Genomic DNA, 24,903 nt, shown 5'->3' with positions numbered 1-24,903 from the left:
GGAGCTGGAGGTAGCAGAGCTGATGATGTTGAGGTTTTCGTTGGGAGTGACGAGGATGGATAAGATTAGAAATTAGTTTATTAGAGGGACAGCACATGTAGGACGTTTTGGAGACAAGGTAAGGGAGGCGAGATTGAGATGGTTTTGACATGTGCAGAGGAAGGACATGAATTATATTGGTAGAAGAATGCTGAGGATGGAGCCACCAGGTAGGAGGAAAAGAGGAAGGCCAAGGAGGAGGTTCATGGATGTGGTGAGGGAAGACATGCAGCTAGTTGGTGTAAAAGAGGCAGCTGTAGAGGACAGGGTGGTATGGAGACAGATGATCCGCTGTGGCGACCCCTAATGGGAGCAGCCGAAAGAAGAAGAAGACTACTATAATCATAATAACAATAATAACAATATATTATACATAAGAACTATAATTAATTTGTTCATTTGTTTTGCATGCTTCATTATGACGAGGGTTACTAGATGCAAGTTTTTTAAAGTCACAGAAACAATTCAGAGGTGATGTAAAAAAAAAAAAAAAGAACTGCATGGGAAATTGACTGAATGTACCGGTGCGCTTTCAGCACTTTTTTTGAGCTCTATTGCCGCATTTTAGTATCAGGAATGCGCAGAGCTGGGCGGACACCAAGAGCAGGGTGGGACACTAAAACTTTCTACAAACTTCTCCCCCTTACTCACACTTACCCAGAACTTTGCGCTTCACTGGGAAATCCTCACCTGTAGCTGACTGAGCTCCTGCTGAAACATGTCGGACAGCACATCCGAGCCGGGCTCCATTACCAATCCGAAGAAGTTTAAGAATCAGGACTTCTTTTCTCTGCTTGATGAATGTCTCAAATCCGGCAAGCTGTTTGTGGATCCGAGCTTTAGTGCCGATCAGAACTCTATTGGCATGCCTGCAGATCCAGACCCCAAACTGGCCATCAAGTGGCTGAGACCCAAGGTATATATTGTAATATTATATAATATATTATATGATCAAATATTATATTTTATTGTTCTTGTATCAGTGTGTGCGTGTGGGTGTGGATATATATATATATATATATATATATATATATATATATATATATATATATATATATATATATATATATATATATATACATACATACACACACACACACACACACACACACACACACACACACACACACACACACACACACACACACACACATATACATATAGTGCATACTGGGTCTCTGTGCTGATTCTATACAACCTTTTGCTGTTTAGTAAACCCATAAAACATATATAACTCAGGCGAATTCAAGAAGGAACTAGTGTTGGGTAAGGGTGAACTCTGATTGGCCAAATGATACCACATGCTCCACATCTGGGTGCGCAGGGAATCATATATATCCACTGATTCGTAAAAATAGATGTACTGTTTATACTTTACATACAATGCAATACATACAATACAATATATACATTGATTCTGTTTTGTTTGCTATAGTGCCTGTATTCATCTAGGAAAAATATATACCCTGTCCATATATTGCTTGACATTTTATTATTTTTACTCACTCAGGAAATCAGCAGCAATGCTGTCTTTGTGGAAGGAACCACAGGCACTACTGATATCTGCCAGGGCCAGCTGGGTAAGTCACTGCCCAAGTTCTCGTGATTTTAAACTTAAGTCTAATAGGATAAGGCTTGGTCACATCTTAGGAAGGAAAACACCACTAAAGAATGGCCTGTGGGCATGAGCACAATCAGAGAGACATCTGCCCTGGCGAGAATCTCATATCTAGTCTTCCTCTTATCATGCAGATTTTCTCTCATCCTTTTCTCTCGCTGCCGTTCTCATTTCTTCCTCTTCTCATCTTTGCTTGATCCCTGTTATAATGTTTAATATCCCATTCCCGTATACACCCTCTAGCTGTGAGGCTTATGCAGGTCTCCAGCTTCCTTCTGAAGACACCCCGCTGAGAGCTGTAAAACAGAGCCTGCCTCAGGGCCTTCACATTAAAACTAGAAAGGAAGGGGAGGCAGAGAGGGATGGTTTGGCATGCATATGCTCCCTTCCCTCCTCCCATTTCAACTTTAACAATTATTTTGCCCTCTTTTCTCTTTCTCTCACTTACTCATCCCCCCACTCGCACTCACTCGGTCTGCTTTTGATTGCTGGTAAACACGCAAGCTCTGGAAATCTTACCGAATATTTGTGGCATTCCCCCTTTTAAACAAGGACAACTGTTAATGTAGAGGAAGTTGTTGCCAGTCAGTACTATTCATCTTCAGATGTACAAAACACACACACACTTTCTACCTCAAGTATCAATAAAGCACTCATTCTCAAACACTCACATCAAGAGGATAGCGGAAAAAAACGTTCCAAATAGGTTAATGATAACATCTCAGGACACAATATGTTGAGTTAACATTAATCAGTATGGATATGCAGAGAAATTGTAAAACATGAACAAGTGAACAGAAGAAAATCAAAAAGTAAATACACTAAGCATGCATTTCGTTCAAAATACAAATAGTACAAGTTGTGTGTGCTTTGTTTAAATGAAGCAGCTGGCCAACTGTGATAGCTATGTGACAGTACTGTAACTGGGTGGATTCATGCATGCAGGCTGGTGTCATTATGTATAGTTTTGCTTGATAATCTTGGACAATGCAATGTCAATCATAAATGCTTATTAGGATTTCAGGTCATGCCCAGACAGTTCTATCATCCTTCTGCTGCCATATGGCATCTTAATGCTTATATCCAATAAATTTGAGTAATTGTGGATATATTGTATGGTGTATGTGTGCGTGTTTGTGCAACAAAATAGAAAAAGTGTTGCAAAATGTTCAGACAAATTGAAAAGGCATTTCTGGGTAAAAGTGTAAAAAAAAGGGGGGTAGTTGAGTAACAATTCTGGAGGAAGCCTGGTGTTATTTAGTTAAACAGTTGACCATCTTTAAACCCTTCTATGCAGATAAACAGCTGTTTACTGTTACACAGGAATGTTGATGCATGTCCTTGTGTGTGTGTGAGTGTGTGTGTGTGTGTGTGTGTGTGTGTGTGTGTGTGTGTGTGTGTGTGTGTGTGTGTGTGTGTGTGTGTGTAAAGGTACACCCATCACACACTTTGTAATATTTGTTGTAAACCAATACTAATATGTGCTGTCATTTTTATAGCAGTAAATTGTGATGGGCTTTTTTCATGCTAATGTTCATTTAGCTGCATGTGTTCTTTAGGTAACTGCTGGCTGCTTGCTGCTCTTTCCTGTCTCACTATGCATCCAACTCTGTTTGAGAAAGTGGTCCCATCAGAACAAACCATGGACGCGTCCTATACTGGAATCTTCCATTTCAGGGTAAGGCAGACAAATGCAAATTGCGACAAGAGATTCACTGACCAGACAAGTCAAGTGGACGTCCATAAATTCAGACGTTGCTGTTTATTAGCATATGAATACACAGGGAGAAAATGAATGAATGGAATCGTAGACTGCGAGTGTGTCAAAAGTCAGGCATTTACATAAAGGATCTCATTTGTGAGCTGGAGTGGGGATCGAGGTTAATTTTTCATGTGTGCATGTGAGATTTAGACAGGGGTGCTAATAAGCATTATCTGGCTCTTCCTAAGGGACTGGATAATGCTTGCGGGGATTGTTCCAGATACCGCTTTACTCCCCCCCCTGAACATCCCATCATCTCATGCTGACACACATCCCCCTACCCCCATCAACACACATCCCTCACATGCTATCATTATTCATTCAGAGGTAGTCTTAAATATGGCATTGTTTTGTTATTCCTGTGTTTGACACAAGCCCTGCACTTCCATCCAGGTAGTTAAGACTTTTTGACATGTTTACTTAAATAAGTGCTTTAGGGCAAGGTGGGGGGGAAAACCACAAAAAGTGCATTCTGCTCCTCATTATTGCAGCCACAACAACTGACTTCCTAAATAAAACAGTATGTTGATGTAACTGAGCTGCCTTTTGCAATAAGAAAGCAGCTGGTGATACACTTTAAAGGCCTGAAATGCACATTTACACAGTTTCTCCTTACACTGTATTGTAAGTATTGGGTCACCTTGTCATAAGTAGGGTGTGTGTTTTTTGAGCATAACATTCCACATTTAGTCCCAATTGCTCTTATAAATCCTTACACTCTCCTGGAAAGCTGTTTCACTAAATTTTAGTGTGTTTATGGATTTTTGTGTTCATTATCCACAAGGGTATTACGAAAGGCACTGATGTAGGTGAGGAGCCCTGGGGTGCAGTCAGCGTTCCAATTCATCCCAAAGGTGTTCAGTAGGAATGGGATAAGAGCTTTATAGCAGGCCATTCAAGAAATTCCTCTCCAGATTTCCAAGTTCAAGTGAATACAAAATTTTATAAAGACGTCCTATACACTTGAGTGCCCCCAGCTTTGTGGTAACAGTTTGGAAAATAACCACATATTGCTGGAAAGGTCAAGTGACCCAATACTTTTGGCAATATAGTGTATTTCAAATATGTTCTGTGTCTGACATTTGCTTAAAGTTTGGATTAAACCCATTCAAATGACCAGGGATATTTACGCAAGTGAAACCAAATGTAAAAATCCACAGATCTCTTGGCTTTTCTACTCCTAGACCTCACATTGAGAGAATATAGTTAAGTAATTAAAACCTGACCCCAAATCTGTTTTCTGAAAATACCTAAATATTTACATACATACCTTAAACAATAGTATATGGGTCCGAATGGAAAAATTTAACTATATCCAAGTGCTATAATTTGCATATCTTTAGGACAAAAAAAAAAAGACAAAAAAAATATATATATATAAATAAAGTATAGTGTAAGGCTACTCCATCACAAACAATCTGTAATCACATGTGTAATTACATGTGCTCTTTATAACTGCCTTTAATATTTAAGATATTTCTGTTCATTTTTGTCTTGCACGTTTAGATTGTTGTCATTGCAAGACATACCATTTTTTATTTACTGAAATAATAAGAATAAACAACAACAATAATAATAACAATAATAACAGTTATTATTATTGTTGTTTTTATTGCTTTTTTGTTTTAGTTTTTTTTTGTTAAATGTTATTTTATTGCACACACTAATTGGTGAGGAGTGACGGATCTTTGAAGTTATTAGGTTATTAGTCATTTTTGTATTTCCAGTACATATGTGCTATTATTTAAGAACTGGATGTGGCTTAAAGTATAATTTCCTAAAAGTTTTTAAGTGAGCTAGTCCTTCATTACTCAACTAAACAAACCTGTTTTCAGTAGTAGTGCCAAAAAACGTTATAAAAAGTTCGTAAGGCAGGTCTGAGAGACAGATGTAATGTTTGTTGTTGTCTTTAACACAGCACAACTTATATTATTGATATAGTGATGTTTTCTGGTACCAGACATTTGATTTAGGAGTCTACTGTTAATGTCAGTTTAAAACCACAAAACCCTTGAGGACATGCTCACATCAGAAAATATTCAGCTTTGGTTCATTAATAAAATACAGTTTCATGTCACGCCACAGTACAAAAACAATCCATGACTATTTTTCTACATCAGCATTCTCACGGGTGTGTTAATCTTTAATCTTGGCATTTGTGGATTTTTACAGGTATTCTTGTGTAAACTGTGGATGCTTTTTGAAAATAACAGTTAAACTTCAAAGCATAGTTGAGCCAATGGTGGGTCATAAAGTTGAGGGAGAAAATGCAGGGAAGACCTGAGTCCCTCTTATTATGTTTTTGGTTTACTGGTGAGAGAGAGAGAGAGAGAGAGAGAGAGAGAGAGAGAGAAAGATAAAAGGAGGGTAAAAAAAGGTGCATGTCTGTTGTGCATGGTATTAGGGCATGATGATTTAAGCGTTCTGACATGTAGTCATACCTCAAGGGCATGAATGCACAGATGCAGCCAGCAACATTCATACCCATCAACAGGTCAGCACAAGCCAAGCAATTCCATAGACTTTTAAGTGACAACCTCCACTGGCCTGCACAGGAAACTAGTGGATGGAGTGCTGACAACAAGAAACAAATGCACAGCTTAGGAGTTTTATACAGCTAAAATACATCCAAGTTAAACACCAAAAGATGGCCTTTTCAAAGAAGATGAGATATGGTATAGAACTGCATTATTAAAAAAAGGAGGTGTGATAATATATAGGAGTGTAATGTAATGTATTAATATTAATAAAACTGCAAAATGCAACGAATAAATTGGTTCTTTGACATTTTATATATATATATATATATATATATATATATATATATATATATATATATATATATATATATATATATATATATATATATATATATATATACACCGACCAGGCCTTCGCTCCCCACGTGCATCAATGAGCCTCGACCGCCCATGACCCTGTCGCCGGTTTACCACTGTTCCATCCTTGGACTACTTTTGATAGATACTGAGCACTGCAGACCAGGAACAGCACACAAGAGCTGCAGTATTATAGATGCTCTGACCCAGTCGTCTAGACATAACAATTTAGCCCTTCTCAAACTCGCTCAAATCCTTACGCTTGCCCCTTTTTCCTGCTTCTAACAGATCAAATTGAGGAAAAAATATTCACTTGCTGCCTTATAAATCCCACCCACTAACAGGTGCCATGATGTTGAGATAATCCGTGTTATTCACTTCACCGGTCATAATGTCATAATGTAATAAGGTATGCCTGGTTGGTGTATTGTCTACAATTGTAATTGAGTCTCCAGTGGCAGTAATGAAGCAAAATGAAGTACCCAGGTCCTGTTTCACCAAATAATTTATCATATTAAATGATCTTAGTCTTCTGAATCTTCTTCGCATTCCCAGTGTGATTTCTTTCTGAATTCTGGTTACATGCTGGTAACTGAACTGAAATTTCCCTCATGTGTGGATTAGCATGTGATTGCGTGAGTATGTGTATGATGTGAGTATGTGATGGATTGGCATCTCTTGCAGGCTGTTTTTTCCTCCTTGTGCCCTATGTTCCTGGGAAAGGCTCCAGATTCACTGTGATTCTGATGAGCCGATCCAGGCATTTTTAAGTGTAATCCAGTGCTAGTATGAACAGAAGCATAATTGCCTGATTAGAGTGCTTGATTTATATCAATTCCTTGCTTTCAGTTTCAAGTCTTTTAAACACAAATGGTGATATAGAAAGTGTTCAAAAACAGTGCATCATTAGAGGTCTAATTAAAATCTTAGTTTGATATTAGAAACAGAATTAGTCCTGCTATTAACCCAATTATCTAAATCTCTCCCTCTCTCTCTCTCTCTCTCTCTCTCTCTCTCTCTCTCTCTCTCTCTCTCTCTCTCTCTCTCTCTTTCTCTCTCTCTCTCATAGTTCTGGCAGTATGGTGAGTGGGTGGAGGTGGTGGTGGATGACAGGTTGCCCGTGCGAGGAGGCCGTCTGCTTTTCAGCTACTCACGCACTAAGAATGAGTTCTGGAGTGCCCTGGTGGAGAAGGCTTACGCCAAGTCAGTGGCAGCATATGTGTGTCTGACTGTGTGCGAGTGTGTAAGATAGAAGGGCACCAATGACACGGCTTCCTGAAGCTCTAAAGCCCAAAGCCACTACAATTTAATTGAGTGTAAACAAATGACTGTTGAGGTCGTACACGTTGTCCATGTGTCATTAAAGAGAAGACCGAGTCAAAATGTGTGTAATCGGAATCAGTTTGTAGATTCAGATATATACACTTTTTATTTGAAATGTATAGAAAAAAATATATAGGAACTGCATTTTTTACAAAAGTAAAAAAAATACAGAAAAGCCTACATTTTACTTTAAAAACTTTTTACGTATCATAGCATTAACTAGCTGCATTAATAATTATTTACAGTATACCCTCACTAATATAGTTATAGAAATATAGAGTAACTGTGTGTGTGTGTGTGTGTGTGTGTGTGTGTGTGTGTGTGTGTGTGTGTGTGTGTGTGTGTAGGTTGATTGGCTCCTATAGCAGTCTAAAGGGAGGCAATATATCTGAGGGGATGGAAGACTTTACAGGCGGCATAGCTTACACTCGTCCTGTTTCCTCCCGCACGCCTCCCGTCTTGTGGAGGACTCTTACTGCGGCACTGTCTAGAGGTAGCCTGCTCAGCTGCTTCATACAGGTAAACATGTGCACACACACACACACACACACACACACACACACACACACACACACACACACACACACACACACACACACACACACGTTCCTGTCAAGGTATCTTTTTTACATTGTCTCTGGGAGTTTTTTCATGTTTATCTTCGTTATTGTTAATGTTCATGACTTGCTTCATTATCATTATCTAAATCTGCGTCTGTATTTTTCTTTTTTTTTAAATGGGCTCTACAAACTAAATTGAATAAAAAATGTAAGATTATAGGAACATATTATATAGGAAGTATTGAGACACCTGACCTTTCCAGCCTTATGTGGTTCTTCACCAAACTGTTACAACAAAGTTGGAGGCGTACTATTTTCTAGGATGTCTGTGAAGATCGGTAGCATTAATTATTTCCGTTACCTGGACTAAGAGACCTAAACCTGTTTTATCATGACAGTGCCACTGTGCACAAAGCCAGCTCCATGAAGATATGCTTTACATGGGTTGAAGTGGGAGAACTTGAGTGCCCTGCTATAGAGCTCTGACTTTAACTCTATTAAACACCTTTGGGATGAATTGGAACACTGCACCCCAGGCTTTCTCACCTCACCTGGTCCAACATTTTCCAGAAAGAGTGGAGGATTTTATAACATCAAATGGGGACTAAACATTGTTCAAAAAGCACAAATCTTATGGTCAGGTGTCCACAAACTTTCTGTCTATTTTGTGTATTTATGGAAATGGTTTGAATTTTTTTTGTTTTTTTTTGCTTTAAGCTAATCTATGAATAAACATTTTACCAAGTGACCTCACTGGGTTAGAAACAGTAGCATTTTAGCTACTGAAGCTGGACTCACGCTCTTCCTTGTAGTATATTTTTAGTTTATGTATAATCAGTATTATTATATACTATAAAAAAATTTCTTAAGTGTAATGATTATACTGTCAGGCTGCAGACGCGGAAGCCGATATAGTCCGATCATTGTCCTTTTATTTCAACAACCGTACAACACAAAAACACTCATAAGCCGTTGAAAACAACAAACAAAGACATCCGCTCGATACGCGTTGTCCGCTATGAGTTCGAATGTCCCAAGCATAATCCATAAAGCCTTCGGCAATGAGTAATCCAAGTCGGAAGTGGAATTCGCATATACAGCCGGCGGTCGAGCAGCCACGCGATTGTCCAGCTTGACAATATAACGACCGACAGCCTGTGACTCAAGAACGTGAGTTTATGTAGTCTGATCTTTCATGAGCCACAGCTGTCGGTAATCTTGGGAAGCAGCGTGACTGCTATCGAGGGGGGCGTGGCAGGGTGGATCTCTGACAGCTACAGACGGGGGCGTGGCAGGGTGAATCCCTGACAGCTACAGAGGGGGGCGTGGCAGGGTGAATCCCTGACAGTACCCCCCCCCTCCAGGGGCGACACCTGACGCCCCAAAACCCACCTATGCCAGGCGGGCCAGGGCACTCCGAGGAAGGCCTCCTTAGACGCCTGGGAGCAACGGAGGCCTGGTGAGCATCCTCTGCGGAGAGCCGGCATTGGACAACACCTTGCAGGAGGATCCGGAACGGAGCCACGCCCTCGGTGCTGACGGGAGGCTGAGTAAAGCCCCTGGCGGGGATTGGAGCCGGAGCGACCTCCATGGCGGGGAACCGGAACTGGACGGCAACCATGACAATGACCGGGGAGTGAAGGACATCCCGGGCGGAGACCAGGAACGTCGTACCACCCTCTGAGGGACCTGGAGGACGGACGTCGCCGTCAGAGGGACCTGGAGGGCCGACGTCGCCGTCAGAGGGACCTGGAGGACCGACGTCGCCGTCAGAGGGACCTGGAGGACCGACGTCGCCGTCAGAGGGACCTGGAGGACCGACGTCGCCGTCAGAGGGACCTGGAGGACCGACGTCGCCATGCGGGGATCCCGGGGGCGATCCGTCGTCCTGAAGAGGACCTGGGGGCGAGACGTCGCCTTCTGTGGAGCCCGGGGGCGAGACGTCGCCCTCTGTGGAGCCCGGGGGCGAGACGTCGCCCTCTGTGGAGCCCGGGGGCGAGACGTCGCCCTCTGTGGAGCCCGGGGGCGAGACGTCGCCCTCTGTGGAGTTAGGATGCGATCCTTCGCCCTGCGTGGAGCTTGGATGCGATCCTTCGCCCTGCGTGGAGCCTGGATGCGATCCTTCGCCCTGCGTGGAGCCAGGGGCGAAACGTCGCCTTTTGTGGAGCCCGGGGGCGAAACGGCGCCTTCTGCGGGCGCTGGGGGCGAAACGTCGCCTTCTGCGGAGCCCGGGGGCGAAACGTCGCCTTCTGCGGGCGCTGGGGGCGAAACGTCGCCTTCTGCGGGCGCTGGGGGCAAGCCGGTGGAACCCGGGGGCAGCGGTTCAACTTCCCTTTCGCAGTCCTGGAGCCAGGGTGAGTGCACAGGGAAACCCCTGGGCGTAGGGGCGCTCCTTGGGACCCTTAGGAGCAGATCGGAGCCTACTGAGCAGCCTGGAAATGAGGTGAAGCCTGCCTGGAGATCCACGAGCGGAGAAGGGCTCGCCTGGAGGTCCACGACATCAGTGGAGCTCTCTTTGGGACACTGAAGCGGAGACGAGCTCGTGGGGTCGCTTGGAGGCGGAGACGAGCTCTCGGGAGGAGCCTGGAGCGGAGACGAGCTCTCGGGAGGAGCCAGGAGCTGGCGGAGCGCTCTGGAGGGACCTAGAGCTGGGCGGAGCTCTCTGGAGGGACCTGGAGCTGGGCGGAGCTCTCTGGAGGGACCTGGAGCTGGGCGGAGCTCTCTGGAGGGACCTGGAGCTGGGCGGAGCTCTCTGGAGGGACCTGGAGCTGGGCAGAGCTCTCTGGAGGGACCTGGAGCTGGGCGGAGCTCTCTTGGAGGTCCTGGGGCGGAGCCGAGCTTTCCGTGGGCGAGATGTCGCCTTGGAAGGGGCTCTGGGATGGGGCGTCGTCTGGAGAGGGACTCGGAGGAGTCACTTCGCCTTCTATGACCGGAGGTGTCGGCGCGGCGCTCTCGTGACGACTCTGTGGCGGGAAAGCATGCTCCTGGAGACTCTGTGGCGGCGCGGCGCTCTCGTGACGACTCTGTGGCGGGAAAGCATGCTCCTGGAGACTCTGTGGCGGCGCGGCGCTCTCGTGACGACTCTGTGGCGGGAAAGCATGCTCCTGGAGACTCTGTGGCGGGAAAGCATGCTCCTGGAGACTCTGTGGCGGGAAAGCACGCTCCTGGAGACACTGTGGCGGCATGGCACGCCCACGGGAACCTCGGAACAGAGCGGCACGCCTGTAGAAGCTCTGTGACGGCATGGTGTGCTCGCCGACGCTCGGAGATGGTGTGGTGCGTCCACGAGAACCCCGGAACACAGCAGCACGCTGGTAGAGACCCTGAGATGAAGCAGCCCTCTCATCAAAACATTGGGGCTGAGCTGCAGGCTCATGGGAGATCCGGCACGGAGCCGCGTGCTCTTGAGAACCTGGGAATGGAGCACCTTCCTCCTCAAGGGGACTGTAGTGGAGATCCACCACCTCTATCCCCAACTTCCCCAGAAGCAGCCCGCTGAATTCGGCGAGTGAGCCGAATTTGCCCCCTTTGGCGCTCCATAGTGAGCTGGCTTTGGCAAGAACTTCTCCAGACAGGAGGGAAATACAGAGGGCAATCTTGGCTCGTTCGGAAGGAAACCGGGAAATGTTAACAGCCACATACTCGCCGATGCCTTGCAGAAATCCGCCCAATTCGTCTTTTTTCCCCGAGTAACGAGCCGGTAATCCCCTCGCGCTCTCTGAGGGGCGTGGCGCAGCCGCGCTCTCATGATCCGGCTTCTGTGGATCTGAACCGCGAGAAGCGGCACTGAGCTTCCGGAGGAAATCCGAAGCCGGGTTCAGCTGCCGATCCGTTGCGGTCGGAATCGCGGAATGGCGAATCCGCGTTCGGTATAGGTCGGTCGTTCTGTCAGGCTGCAGACGCGGAAGCCGATATAGTCCGATCATTGTCCTTTTATTTCAACAACCGTACAACACACAAACACTCATAAGCCGTTGAAAACAACAAACAAAGACATCCGCTCGATACGCGTTGTCCGCTATGAGTTCGAATGTCCCAAGCATAATCCATAAAGCCTTCGGCAATGAGTAATCCAAGTCGGAAGTGGAATTCGCATATACAGCCGGCGGTCGAGCAGCCACGCGATTGTCCAGCTTGACAATATAACAACCGACAGCCTGTGACTCAAGAACGTGAGTTTATGTAGTCTGATCTTTCATGAGCCACAGCTGTCGGTAATCTTGGGAAGCAGCGTGACTGCTATCGAGGGGGGCGTGGCAGGGTGGATCTCTGACAGCTACAGACGGGGGCGTGGCAGGGTGAATCCCTGACAGCTACAGAGGGGGGCGTGGCAGGGTGAATCCCTGACATATACATTCAATTTCCCCATTTAATTTCATTTTAACCGTTAGCTACGTCAACATTGTAGCTTCAGTGCAAAGACACCAAACCAAATTTGCTGATTAACTACAAGGAGAACGAAAGGTGTAAATCTTATCACAATCTGTACTGCAATTGATTGTGCAGTACATGCTTTGTTACATAGCAGAGGATTTCTAAGTAATCATGATTGGTAAGTAATGTTGAAGCCATACAATATTCAATTTGTAAATAAAGGCAGTGTTTTCAGTTTGGCAAACAGTTCAAATGCAAATTCCAATTTTAATTGTCACACATTCATACAGAGTACGACATGCAGTGAAATGCTTTATAAGACTGTCCAACATTTAAACATGAAAAATAAATAGAATATAGGGATAAAAATATTAAAAATAAATAAAGTCAATAAATAAAACAGTATAAAGTATAGATGTTTACCAGTTTAGTCACAATGCCGGTTGAATACCTTCTGATACACGTGAACAGCTCAGCATCCAAAGATTCTAATTTCCTGCTAATACCAAAAGCATGATTGTTAAATGAGCTGACCTGAGTCTCTTAATGAAAATGTAACTCCAGTGTTTACTCTCTTCATGCCTTCTTCCTCATCTACTACTGTATCTTCTCTACTTTTGTTTCTTGGATTGTCCATATTGCTCATAATTTCCTATTGTTTGAAAATCAGAACATGTCATTTCATTTGAGACAATGAATATTGTTTGCTTGCAGGCCAACAACGTGAAAGAGATCGGCAGCATGACTCCAGAGGGGCTGGTCAAAGGTCATGCCTATGCCATCACCGCCACAGATAAGGTAAGACATCAAGCAGCCTACATTCATGTAGCAATTTTTCACAGTATTTTAAGATGATAAGGTTATAACTTGTTTGTATGTTTGTGTGTATGTGTATGTGTGTGTGTGTATGTGTGTGTGTAGGTGCAAAAAAAAGATGAAGAGGTGTTACTTGTGAGACTGAGAAACCCCTGGGGATTTGTGGAGTTCTGTGGACCGTGGAGTGACAGGTGAAAAATGGCTCAGTTCTCATTTCAGTGCTAAAAATGATGCTCCCCTAACTGTCGCTAACTCAGCTGTGTGTGTGTGTGTGTGTGTGTGTGTGTGTGTGTGTGTGTGTGTGTGTGTGTGTGTGTGTGTGTGTGTGTGTGTGTGTGTGGACAGGTGTAAAGACTGGGATGGCATAGACAGTGCCGAGAAGGCCAGAATCAAATTGAAAATTGAAGAAGATGGAGAATTTTGGTAAAAAAACATCAACAGTACACATCTGTACATCACCGTTTCCCACAAAATGTTCCACGTCAAATACACACATAACAGTAATGTAGAGTCTTTTTTTTTACTAAATATGTTTATGATGTAAAAATGTGGATTTTTGCGGACATTTTAATGATTGAAGGGATTTTGAGTACAGATTTTAACACCACCGCAACTATTGATGGGATAGCATTCTCCTTTGTTAGTCACTAATGCATGTGTTTGTGTAGCAGTTTCCTTCAAGTGTGTTACACTGCCCTATGATGCAGCATGAGCAGTAGATTGCCTGGAGAAAACGTGTGTTAACAGTTACCTTCTGCTGCAAAGTCACTTATCACTTATTAGCTCATTAGGTAAAAATAAAAGTGTTTAGAAAAAAATTAAGATTATTATGGTGCAACATTCTGTAAGGAGGCATTAAGTGGCTTGCTAAAAGATTTTTCTCACAGGAAAGCCCAGGGATGGACTAAAAATTAGCGTTTTTGTGTCATAAACTATATATGCATATATACAGCTGCCCTAAGCTATATATTATTGACTGTGTGTGTGTGTGTGTGTGTGTGTGTGTGTGTGTGTGTGTGTGTGTGTGTGTGTGTGTGTGTGTTTGTGCACATAGGATTGGGGTGGAAGACTTTTGCAAGCTGTTTGACACAGTGGAGTTGTGTAGTGTGGATCCTGACTGTGATGCTGGAGAGGAAGATAATGCCACCCCCTCCTGGTCCTTGACCTCCCACAAGGGGTCCTGGGTGCCCATGTGCTCTGCTGGGGGCAGCCGCAAAAGTCCTCGTAAGTTTGTGTGGAGTATGTGGTAATTATATTATAATGTACCAAGTACCATAGACAGCAAACTGGATTCATGAATGATTTTGTGAACATCACTGTTTTTTTCTTTTTTTATCTTTGTGGGGTTTTTTTTATAAATAATTTTTGTTAAATTGTTGTTAAATATTTCTAACAGGGACTTTCTGGAAGAACCCCCAGTTCCACTTAATTCTGTCGCAGCAGGACCTAGAGGACGTGGAGATCGACGAGGATGAGCAGGATGCCGGAGATGATGATGATGATGTCAGCAACTCCACTCAGTCAAAGAGCTCTGTGGATAAGCAAAAAGAGAAGATGAAGAAATGCACAGTGCTGATAGAGCTGCTGCAGAAAAACCGTCGAATGCAGAGCAAAGTCAACTTTCTTTATATTGGCTACCACATCTACAAAGTGAGAACCTGATGCACTGTTACACATCATAGGCTTGACATTAGCAAAAGTTTAAAGGTGCAGTAGTCAATATTTATCATTTTTTACTAATATGTATGAAGTGGAAATACATGTCTGAAAACCAAAAAATTTTAAACTTGCCTTCATATCTGGAATGATTATTTGGTTTTTGGATTAGCTTCTTGTCAAACCCACCCCAATTTCCCTTCCCCTCTTCATAGGTCATCATGGGAAAGTTACATTTATATAGAATACAGTATATAGAGTATGTATACATATGGCTTTAAAATAGTTGAATGCCTAAATATGCTTGAAAGTGACAATGTGGTGGTCCCAGCTATCTCTAAATTGCACCATAGAAATCTAGAAATGGAGCCTGTGAAGAACAAATTGTTAAAATGTTCACTACCCAAATCCTCCACCTTTATTTTAAGTCCTAAGTGGCATTGTATTAAATAATATAACCAAAAAAGTTATCAAATTTTACAAAAATCTATAAATTGCTGAAATATACCATAAACCACTTCATGGTAGTAGACTTATGTTTGCTGTAATAATAATATTAAAATTGAGAAACTCATGAGCCCAATCTTTTCTTTCTGTCTCCCTGTCTTTCTCTGTGAACTCCCTGTTTGTCTTTTAGGTGCCTCCTGAGGTGAGTATTGCTTTATTGCTATATGACTGATCGGTTGTAACTGCATAAGCATTAAACACAGCCCCCTCCTCTATCTATCCCAATAGCTGCAGGACAGCACTGGTTCTTTCAGTCAGGCATTTTTTGATGCTAACCCAGTGGTGGGCCGTTCTGGGAAGTATCGTAGCATGCGGGCTGTGTGGAGGAAGGTGCACTTGGACCCGGGGCACTACATCATTGTGGCATCCACACAGAGGCCCAACCAGCCTGGGGAGTTTTTCCTGCGCATCTACGCCAAGAACGGCAACACACTGGGGTATGCTGGAGTGTTGTACATAGCGAGGGGGGAGAGGAAATAACACCTGCATGGTATTTCATACAAGTTCTCAAGTTTTAAGTAGTGAAATAAAAAGAGGATTTTTTTGCCTTTTTATAACCTCTTTTATAGTCTTTTATAACCTCGAGCGCTGAAATTACAGATGCAAACCTATAAATGCCTATAAATGTTTTTTTCGATTCTTTCTGACTTACTTAAACTTTACAGTAAATTTCACTTATGTTTTATCCATCCCATTATTTGTTAAAAAGTTTTCTCTTCATAATCTTTCATGTAGCATACAACATAATTAGCAAACAATCATTTACACTGACTTTCAGTTTTTTACATTGAGTTTTTGGTTTTTAATCTTTCTAGATGCTTTTAGCTGAATGTATCCTCGTAAACTCTAAAATTTCTGTAACTATTCAGTAACTATATTAAAACTCACACCGAATGTATGTACTTACAAGAATGTGAAAACATCCTGGCCCACTAATGGAGCCTTTTTAAAGGGAATTTATTGACTGTAAAGCATTTGCACTTTAGTGAAATTTCCTTTAATTGTGCTCCTTTATTGGTACATCTTAGTTTCTCCCCCCAATTTGGTCACCTGTAGATTCCCATCCATCAGCCTGCTCTCGCTCTCCAACAGGTTTCTGCTGGGGAGAGAGAAAGCGTACAAGTTTGCAAACCGAGCACATGGATTTGAGCTTTTGCCCAGAGGGTTTCTGCCCTCTTCTACAGACATATACAGTATAAGTGCGATTGGCTAGAGTTGCTGTGATTGACAGCGGAGAGAGAAAGTATGCAGTATAAGAAAATATCTCTAAGTATAGGAATAAAGTTGAATAAACAGTATAAGAAAGTATAGACACAGACTTTTTGTTTCCTTTTTTCATGGTTTCAAGAACATGTTTTCCATATGCTGTCTTCCATTGTTATTTTGACCTTCTTTTCTATTATGCAATTTCTCTTCTTGTCTTTTCCAATTTTATAATATTAATATCACAACTTAAGGACACAACTTTTATCCATTTTCATATACGTATCTTTCCCCATTTTTATTCTTTCTAAAATTTCTATTTTGTGCATATAATATATATTTGTGCATCTTGGCTTTTTAATTTCTCCCAAGAGAATCTGCACTTTTTTGGGCACCTTTCCTTGATAATAGGACCAGCACATTTCTGTAAACTGTAATGCATAGAAATCATGAAATAATTAGTTTGTTGGATCTCACAACTTTACCCTTGTAGTCAGGTGTGTTATAGAATGAACGGTATTAAAAATCCAAATACAGAATTATTATAATAATAATGATTGCAAATTACAGACCTCTGTATTAACTCGTTATATCCACCTGACTAGAAACAAGAACTTTCTTCTCCCTCTGTTCCAGGGTTCGTGAGATCACCTGCCCTACTGCTATTACCACGGTGAGTATGAGTGTGCTGCTAATCGAGATAAACACAGCTAGAACAGTCTCACTAGTGTCCCATTAACATGTAAATTTCTGTCCTGAAGACTGTCATGTCAAGTCCTCCATCACCTGAGGATCAGATATTGGTGCAGAAGTGGTTTGATGAGGAAGCTGAACTGGTAAGTGTCAGTGCAGACAGAATTTACATAATGAATTGATGATACAACATGGTGCATATAAAAGCTTTAACTGATGTTGTTTCTCTCCTAAGGATGACAAATTAAATGCGTTGGAGTTCATGAAGTTGCTCAACACAGGTTCGAGAATTAGAATTCTAATGTATATCAAATTTAAACATCAAAGTTCATTTTTTATTGTTTTACTTTTTTGTGTACATGTTCATCACTGCCCAAAACATGATGTGCAATACACTTGCTTATATTGTGAAGTATTTGAGACAAAGATCATTCATTTTTATTTCAGATCACTTTGCAGAAAATTATGAATATGTATACAGTAAATATTCAATCATTCATCTTCAGTAATCACTTTATCCTGGTCAGGGTTTTGGAAAATCCAGAGCATATCCTGGGATCGCCAGGTGTGAGATACAGCAACATTTACATTTATGTTATTTGGTAGACACCCTTATCCATATATTTTACAATAATACGAGGAATATTAATGATGTTGTTTCATTCTAATCTCATAATAATATACAATAATATAATATTTTGTTGTTCCCGCTCACTCATTTCATGCCCTGCACTTTATTTGGAAACCGGCTATTGCAGCTATCCCATGTGATATGTTCCTGCAGCCAGATGAGGCAGAAACATCTGCACAGGAATTTTGGCCTATTGGGAATATATAATACTTTTTTGAAATCATAATGGAACAGAAAAATAATATTATTCACCAGTTCTGCACATTTATAAAATAATGTTTTGTCCCTAGAACAGTTTAAACAGCTACATTTACACATATTTCTTTCTTTCTTTCTTTCTTTCTTTCTTTCTTTCTTTCTTTCTTTCTTTCTTTCTTTCTTTCTTTCTTTCTTTCTTTATTTATTTCTTTATTTATTTATTTATTTATTTATTTATTACTCCCAGATATTGTTAAAACCTCATAGGCCCAAAAACATACAAGCCTGTAAATAATGTCTAATATCGAGGTTTAAAACACTCTATGGCTGCAATAAATGAATATTCAATGCTTTATGTTGACTACTTGATTTTTAGAAGGCATATATGGATATACGTTCTGGGGGTGTCTCATTTTCACGGATACAAAAAAACGCGTCTGTGCCAATAATGGCCACCAGGTGGCGGCGTTGATCAGCGTTGATATCCGAGTGCTGGATATGAGCGTGATCCTGGTTCATGGACTGAAACAACCTCATGTCGCCTTATTATAAGCACATGTTCACCACAGCACTGTGGTGTTGTTCTCACTGTTTCTCTTTATGCCGCAGTGCTGGAGAAGGACTACCATATTCCTCTGGAGACCTGCAGACAGCTCATTTTCACACAAGATGTATCCTTCCATCTGAAAGTGTCTTCTCTTTCATTCCACTACATTTCATCCCCTTTTCCCCTCCAATTTAGTGCTGCGTATGCAAAGTGTGTGTGCAGCTTTTTATTTGCTTTCTTCATTTTCTTATGTTCATTTATAAATTTTCCATTTATGTTAAGATGGAAGTTTCTTTCTCCATGTTTTCATTCTTTACTTCATTCTTTCTTCCATTAACGTTTCTTGTAAAGTCTTATTCTTAAGTGAGTGTTTTCTTTCGTTCTTTCTCTCTCTATTTTGTCATTTTGTATTCTTTCTTTCCTTCCTCCAAATTTCACCTTTCTTTCTTTCTTTCTTTCTTTCTTTCTTTCTTTCTTTCTTTCTTTCTTTCTTTCTTTCTTTCTTTCTTTCTTTCTTTCTTTCTTTCTTTCTTTCTTTTTTCCTACTTTCTTTCTTTCTTTCTTTCTTTCTTTCTTTCTTTCTTTCTTTCTTTCTTTCTTTCTTTCTTTCTCTTTCATTCTTTCTTGCTTGCTTTCTTTCTTTCTTTCTTACTTTCTTTCTTTCTCTCTTTCATTCTTTCTTTCTTTTTCTTTTTCTCGTTCATTCTTTCTTTTTCTTTTTTTCTTTTTTTCTTTCTTTCGTTCTTTTCCAACCCCTATTTCTCCTTTTCTTTTTTATTTGTTTCTATTGTATGTCCTTTTTGCCCTCTTCCTCCTTGATGTGTTTTACTCTTCGCCCCTGCTGGTTAGTTTCCTAAATATGAATGCGAGTAGACCGGAGGTCGAGGCAGGCTGAGTCGTGATCAGGCCAATAATCTCCTCTCATCTCTGCGCAGTCTGCAGGTACCTGAGTCTTCTCTCCTAAACTGATTTGCTATGGTAACGCAAACATCATAAATAGCAGAAATACCACATATGACGCTGGAATAGTTTTGGGGGGAAATTGCTCTCATTTTTCTGTCTCCCTGTCCTCTCAATGAACTGAATGATTTCAGGGCTTAATAAAGTATGTTTGGCTAATCCACACTCCCAGCCTGCTGTTCTGCACAGCTGGAAAGCAGAGATCTAGCATGTAGCGAATGGCTTACATTCCATTCCTGTGGCTTCTCTGTTTACTGGAGATGTAAATATCCATTTCTGAACCTTTTTTTCTAGTCAATCTTTCTTGAGTATGACGAGGATTCATCTGGAAATATGAATCCTTTCGAGTTCAGTCAAGCTCTTAATGCAGCAGGTATGTCTCTCAACACACACACACACACACACACACACACACACACACACACACAGATGCACAGAAACACCTCTACAGGACCCAAGAGAAAACCACAGATTGACATAACATGAATTACCACTTTTCCCCTACTCTCTCTCTCTCTCTCTCTCTCTCTCTCTCTCTCTCTCTCTCTCTCTCTCTCTCTTTCTCTCTCTCTCTCTCTCTCTCTCTCTCTCTTTTCCCCCTCTCTCAGGTGTGCAGTGTGATAATAACATACTACAACTGCTATGGGAGCGCTTCGGCTCGGGGGAGCAGCAACTACCTTTCTACATTTTCGTGTCGTGTGTTACCAGACTGCAAGTCCTCTTTGGTAAGCATCTTCATTTCTGCAGAACCCCAACATGCATTACACAATCCAAACACACACACACACACACACACACAAACAGACTGTAACATTTAGCAGTTAGATCAGATACATACGGTACATAAACTCATTTACAGACATACTTTAAAGTATCAAAAAAACGTAAAAAGCTTGAGCAGATTAAAATGTGCATTCATTTTAATATGTGAACACGTAACACGTATTATCGAGTCTTAAGTGTTGTAGTGTCACTAAAGTATATGTTTTGATATGCTAGAATTACATTGGTATAAACATGTGCCATTTGAAATCCTTGATGCAGAGAAAAATTTATTCTATAGCACCCACAAAATAGAGACAAAAAACAATCAGGCTGAATTCTAAACGACTTCCACGTGCAGTATATAAGGAATAAAATATGACACGGTTATTTGGTGTAATGCATTTCCATAATGTCACACTTTGTATCTGTTTATAGTTATATGTTATGGAACTTCCTTGATACAAGTTCCAGTTCCTGTTATTACGTAGATCAGAGCAGTTAGAAACAGGTGTTACCAAAACACAGTTTGTCGTGTAACCGAATGCTGTCGAATTGTTCAACTGGTTTGTGTGGATCAGATCACAGTTATCTAAGCGTTGTATTTTTTTTTGTGTTAATGCATTTTTGGGGATTAGATTACAGCATTAATGTAACAGGATGAGGGTAGCATTTACGTCATTAGCACAGTGATATACCGGTGTTAAGATGTTAATTGGTGGTATCGAAGGAGTTTGACTGTCACACACTTCCCCGCAGCTCTGTTTGACTCAGAAAGCAGCCTGGAGGTGAAGAGCAGAGGCATAAACACGGTAAGATGGAATTCCTCTTCAGCTAATCTCTTCTGTTTCTGATACCCTGGTGCCTCAGGGACTGGAGAAATTAAATCTAGACTTTTGTAGTTGTTGTGCAGTCTCTTATTGGCCGCTCATGTTTAACATTATTTAAAATTAATTGTAGAGGTAGTAGCACAGTGGTTAAGGCTCTGGGTTGCTGATCGGAAGGTGGCCCTAGAAGCCCTAGTATCGCCAAGCTGCCACTCTTGGGGCCCTTGGGCAAGGCCCTTAACTCTCTGTGATCCAGGGGTGCTGTACTGTAACATAGCTGACCCTGCACTTTGACCCCAGTTCCTAAAACCACTGGGATATCAGAAGACAGAAATTTCACTGTGCTGTAAAGTACATGTGTATATGAAACAGTATTAAAATAAAAATGAGGGAATACGCCACAAGAGGATAATTTTATTGATTTTATTGCGGTGGATTAGCCACCACGTAAAGCAGAACACCTAAAAACCCCCATGATGATAAATGTGTTTAATGTATTATTAATGATATTTGCAATAAACACTTCTCCTACTATGCAATCTAGTTTGTTAGCAGTGAGCTTTTGTTGCGAAGCAACATAACAGGTAAAGATAAGGGCATTAAATGTGCTGACAGAAATGGCTTAAGTGGAATTTGCTTGAACGTTTTAAAACCTAGTCCATTAACGGATTTCAGTTCTGTAAAGCTGCTTTGTGTGTTCATTGTGAAAAGCTGTACAAATAAACTTGAACTGAACTGAACATACACTTAGATCCTAGAACCAAAACACTCAGTTTAAAGATTGTTTTGGGCTTATTTTTAATTATATATCGAGTGCGCATGGGAAGAGTTTTCTTAAATACATAGTATCTATATAGCTAATAATTAAAATTGTGATTATATTTATAGCTACACTTTATGAACAGTAGTTTTGGGACACCTGACCTTCCAGCTATATGTGGTTCTTTCCAAAACTGAAACCAGAGTTGGAGGCACACAATTGTATAGGATGTATTTGGGTGTGGTAGATTTTTCCTGCACTTGAACTAGAAGACCCAAACCTGTTCCAGCTTGACAATGTCTCAGTGCACAAAGCCTGCTCCCAAATCTCCACAAGCACACTCCAACATCTACTGGAACACCTTCCCAGAAGAGTGGTGGTTATATAACAGGAAATATGGAATACATTTGGAAAGGAATATTTAAAAAGCACAAATAAGAATCTTATAGTCTAATTTCCATATGATGTCTTTATATTTGGTTGGAAAATGTTATAGAAAAGTGAGAAATTATACTTTGTGAAAGTTTTAAGGCAAAAATTGTGTCAAAGCATAAAAGTATGTATGTGTCATATTATGTATGTGTCATAACTTTTTAAAATGTGTTAAAAGATTGTTTTGAAGTTTTTAAAAGAGTTTTTTGTTTTGCCAGAAAGCTTTACTAACCCAATGAAATTTGATAATCAATTAGTATCAGAAGTGTCCTGTATCATTTATCATCATGTAAATAACTAATATTTACTATTACCTAGAATTGGGCTTCCTGCCTAGCCATTTATGTTAGCTGCTAAAATCAATGCTAGCATATCTAAACAGGCTTCTTATTATTATTATTACCGCAACATAATTTTTTTTTTCTTCTGATTAGTTACAGTTGATATCTTCTAGAATGGCAAGAGACACCTATTAATATCTGAGTGCACCAAACACCAAGGGGTTCATCATTGAGTTCCACTATGCAGTCTGGTGTCTGATCCATATTTAGACACATACAGAAATCTACAGAGCTAACTGCATTGTGCAGCAAGAGAAAGCAACTGAACTGTTTTTCTAAGTTCATGACTCTGACCGGATGCTAAACCGAGTACATTTGAGTTCTTTGCGGGTCTAAGTAAAAATGTAATTAGTAAATGTTCTGGTTTGAAATGTAAAATAATTATACATGTATTCAGTGTATTCACTTATACTCAAGTAAAGTATAAACATTACAACATAGTACATAAGAAGCATACTAATTATATTAGTATTTTTCATCTCTCTGTGATGTATGTAGTGAATAACAGTGGAGGACAGTTGTAACCCCACACATACCCGAGACCACAAGCGTAACCCTACTCTTCTCAGGAGAGTAAAAGTTCTCATTGCATGCCTGTAACAATAGAAAGCTTGAAAAGGTGTGCTGAACTTTTCTGAATTTCAGAAATTATTGAAATATAGTTCTCATAGGTACAAAAACAAGTATTTATTCAAGTAGAAATGTAAAAGAGAGTACTTTCAGGAAGAAAAATTCTGGGAACTTGTTCTTTTTCTCAAGAAAAGAACAACCACTTTACTTTAACCAATACTGGTGAATATTTTTTACAGGTTTATTTATTTATTTATCCTTATAACCTAGGGTTAGGGTTAGCCTAGATCTTAGAATTCCTTGTTTTGGGTCCAAATCAGAGCTGATACTGGTATTAACTCTGATCCATTTTGAAGCTGCTGGTTATTAATAGCTGTACGCTGTGTAACGGTTTGTGTCTCTGGCCTTTTCTACAGTGGCTGCTCAGGCTGCTGGCTGTGTGAGCGTGCTCAGATGTGACACCTCAGCAGGACAGACCTGTACGGCCAGGACTATACAGACGTCATCCACCTGGACCCGCGTTATTTCTTTCTCTCACCCACTCTCGCGATTTTATTTCATTTACATCACACTCTCCCTGGGCCTCGTTCGGATCGCTTCCACCCACTCATCCACCCGTCCCCACTGTCACGCAGGTCATATGGGTCGTTCCTGATTATGGTCCAGACACACGTGCTCTGCTTATGTGTTATAAAATAGCAAGCATTATAACCACTATACTGAATATACTATATTTTGTGTTAATCATACAACCATAATTTGTATGATCTATCTTACGTAATATCTACCAGTTATATTTAGTGTATTTGATTGATAAAAATTGCATTCTAACCAGTCTTATTTTGAACATTCTCTGTTGTTGATTCATGTATATGCTACACACCCATAAAGGCCAGAAGTTACAGATTGTTCTTTACTAACGATAATACTTAACAGTTGCAGCTATAATTCCAGTACAATGTACAGTATAGACCTGGATTAGTAATGTAATTATATAAAAACGATGAATATAGTAAATTGATTATAAATGTACCAGTGTGAAGCACATGAATTTAAATATCCATAAGGGTTTGTTAGCGCTTCCAAGTTGTGCCATTTTTTTTTTTTTTTTTTTAACAAATGCTGAAGTTATCAAAAAAACTAAATAAAAACCAATGCATCCCAAAAGGTACCTGAAATTAGTGTCAGATAATATTGATTTTTCGGTGAACATTCATCAAATATATTAAGAATTAAACACATTATATTACAATACCATCATTAGTTCAACCAAAATTTCTAATTCTATAGTCAAAAATCCAAATTTATTATGAGAATCTAAGACTGAAAATTGTGGGTTGCCTCATCTTGTCCTTTTAGTCTTCCTTCCAGTTGGCATGGGAATCAATGATCTTCCAAATAAATCTGAGCATCCATATATAAACATGGATGTTTCTTATCATAGTGGATGCGTATACATACACCTCCACACACACACACACACACAC

General features: G+C 40.8%; 1 protein-coding gene across 1 annotated transcript; it reads left to right on the top strand.

The window, feature by feature from the left end:
• Window positions 1-577: 577 nt before the first annotated feature.
• On the top strand, window positions 578-24,243 carry capn12 (calpain 12). The gene is made up of 21 exons (XM_083553208.1): window positions 578-955; window positions 1,550-1,619; window positions 3,217-3,335; window positions 7,326-7,459; window positions 7,927-8,098; window positions 13,228-13,311; window positions 13,435-13,520; window positions 13,675-13,752; window positions 14,384-14,553; window positions 14,726-14,979; window positions 15,623-15,634; window positions 15,721-15,929; window positions 17,332-17,368; window positions 17,457-17,531; window positions 17,624-17,669; window positions 18,827-18,888; window positions 19,638-19,706; window positions 20,019-20,097; window positions 20,333-20,449; window positions 21,246-21,298; window positions 23,833-24,243. Exons 1-21 carry the CDS (start codon window positions 758-760, stop codon window positions 23,857-23,859), a joined length of 2,151 nt encoding a protein of 716 aa, XP_083409334.1. The 5' UTR covers window positions 578-757; the 3' UTR covers window positions 23,860-24,243.
• Window positions 24,244-24,903: the final 660 nt, after the last annotated feature.

Source organism: Silurus aristotelis (genome assembly GCF_946808225.1).
Source record: "Silurus aristotelis genome assembly, chromosome: 10".
NCBI lineage: Eukaryota > Metazoa > Chordata > Actinopteri > Siluriformes > Siluridae > Silurus > Silurus aristotelis.
This window is presented reverse-complemented; position numbering and strand designations above follow the sequence as displayed.

What these genes read in the sequence shown, in the direction of transcription:
- capn12 (XM_083553208.1), top strand. Translation starts at nt 758, where the DNA reads ATGTCGGACAGCACATCCGAGCCGGGCTCCATTACCAATCCGAAGAAG. An exon ending in GCCCTACTGCTATTACCACG is followed by an intron (nt 17,369 to 17,456) that starts GTGAGTATGAGT and finishes TCTGTCCTGAAG; the next exon opens with ACTGTCATGTCAAGTCCTCC. An exon ending in CATGAAGTTGCTCAACACAG is followed by an intron (nt 17,670 to 18,826) that starts GTTCGAGAATTA and finishes TTTATGCCGCAG; the next exon opens with TGCTGGAGAAGGACTACCAT.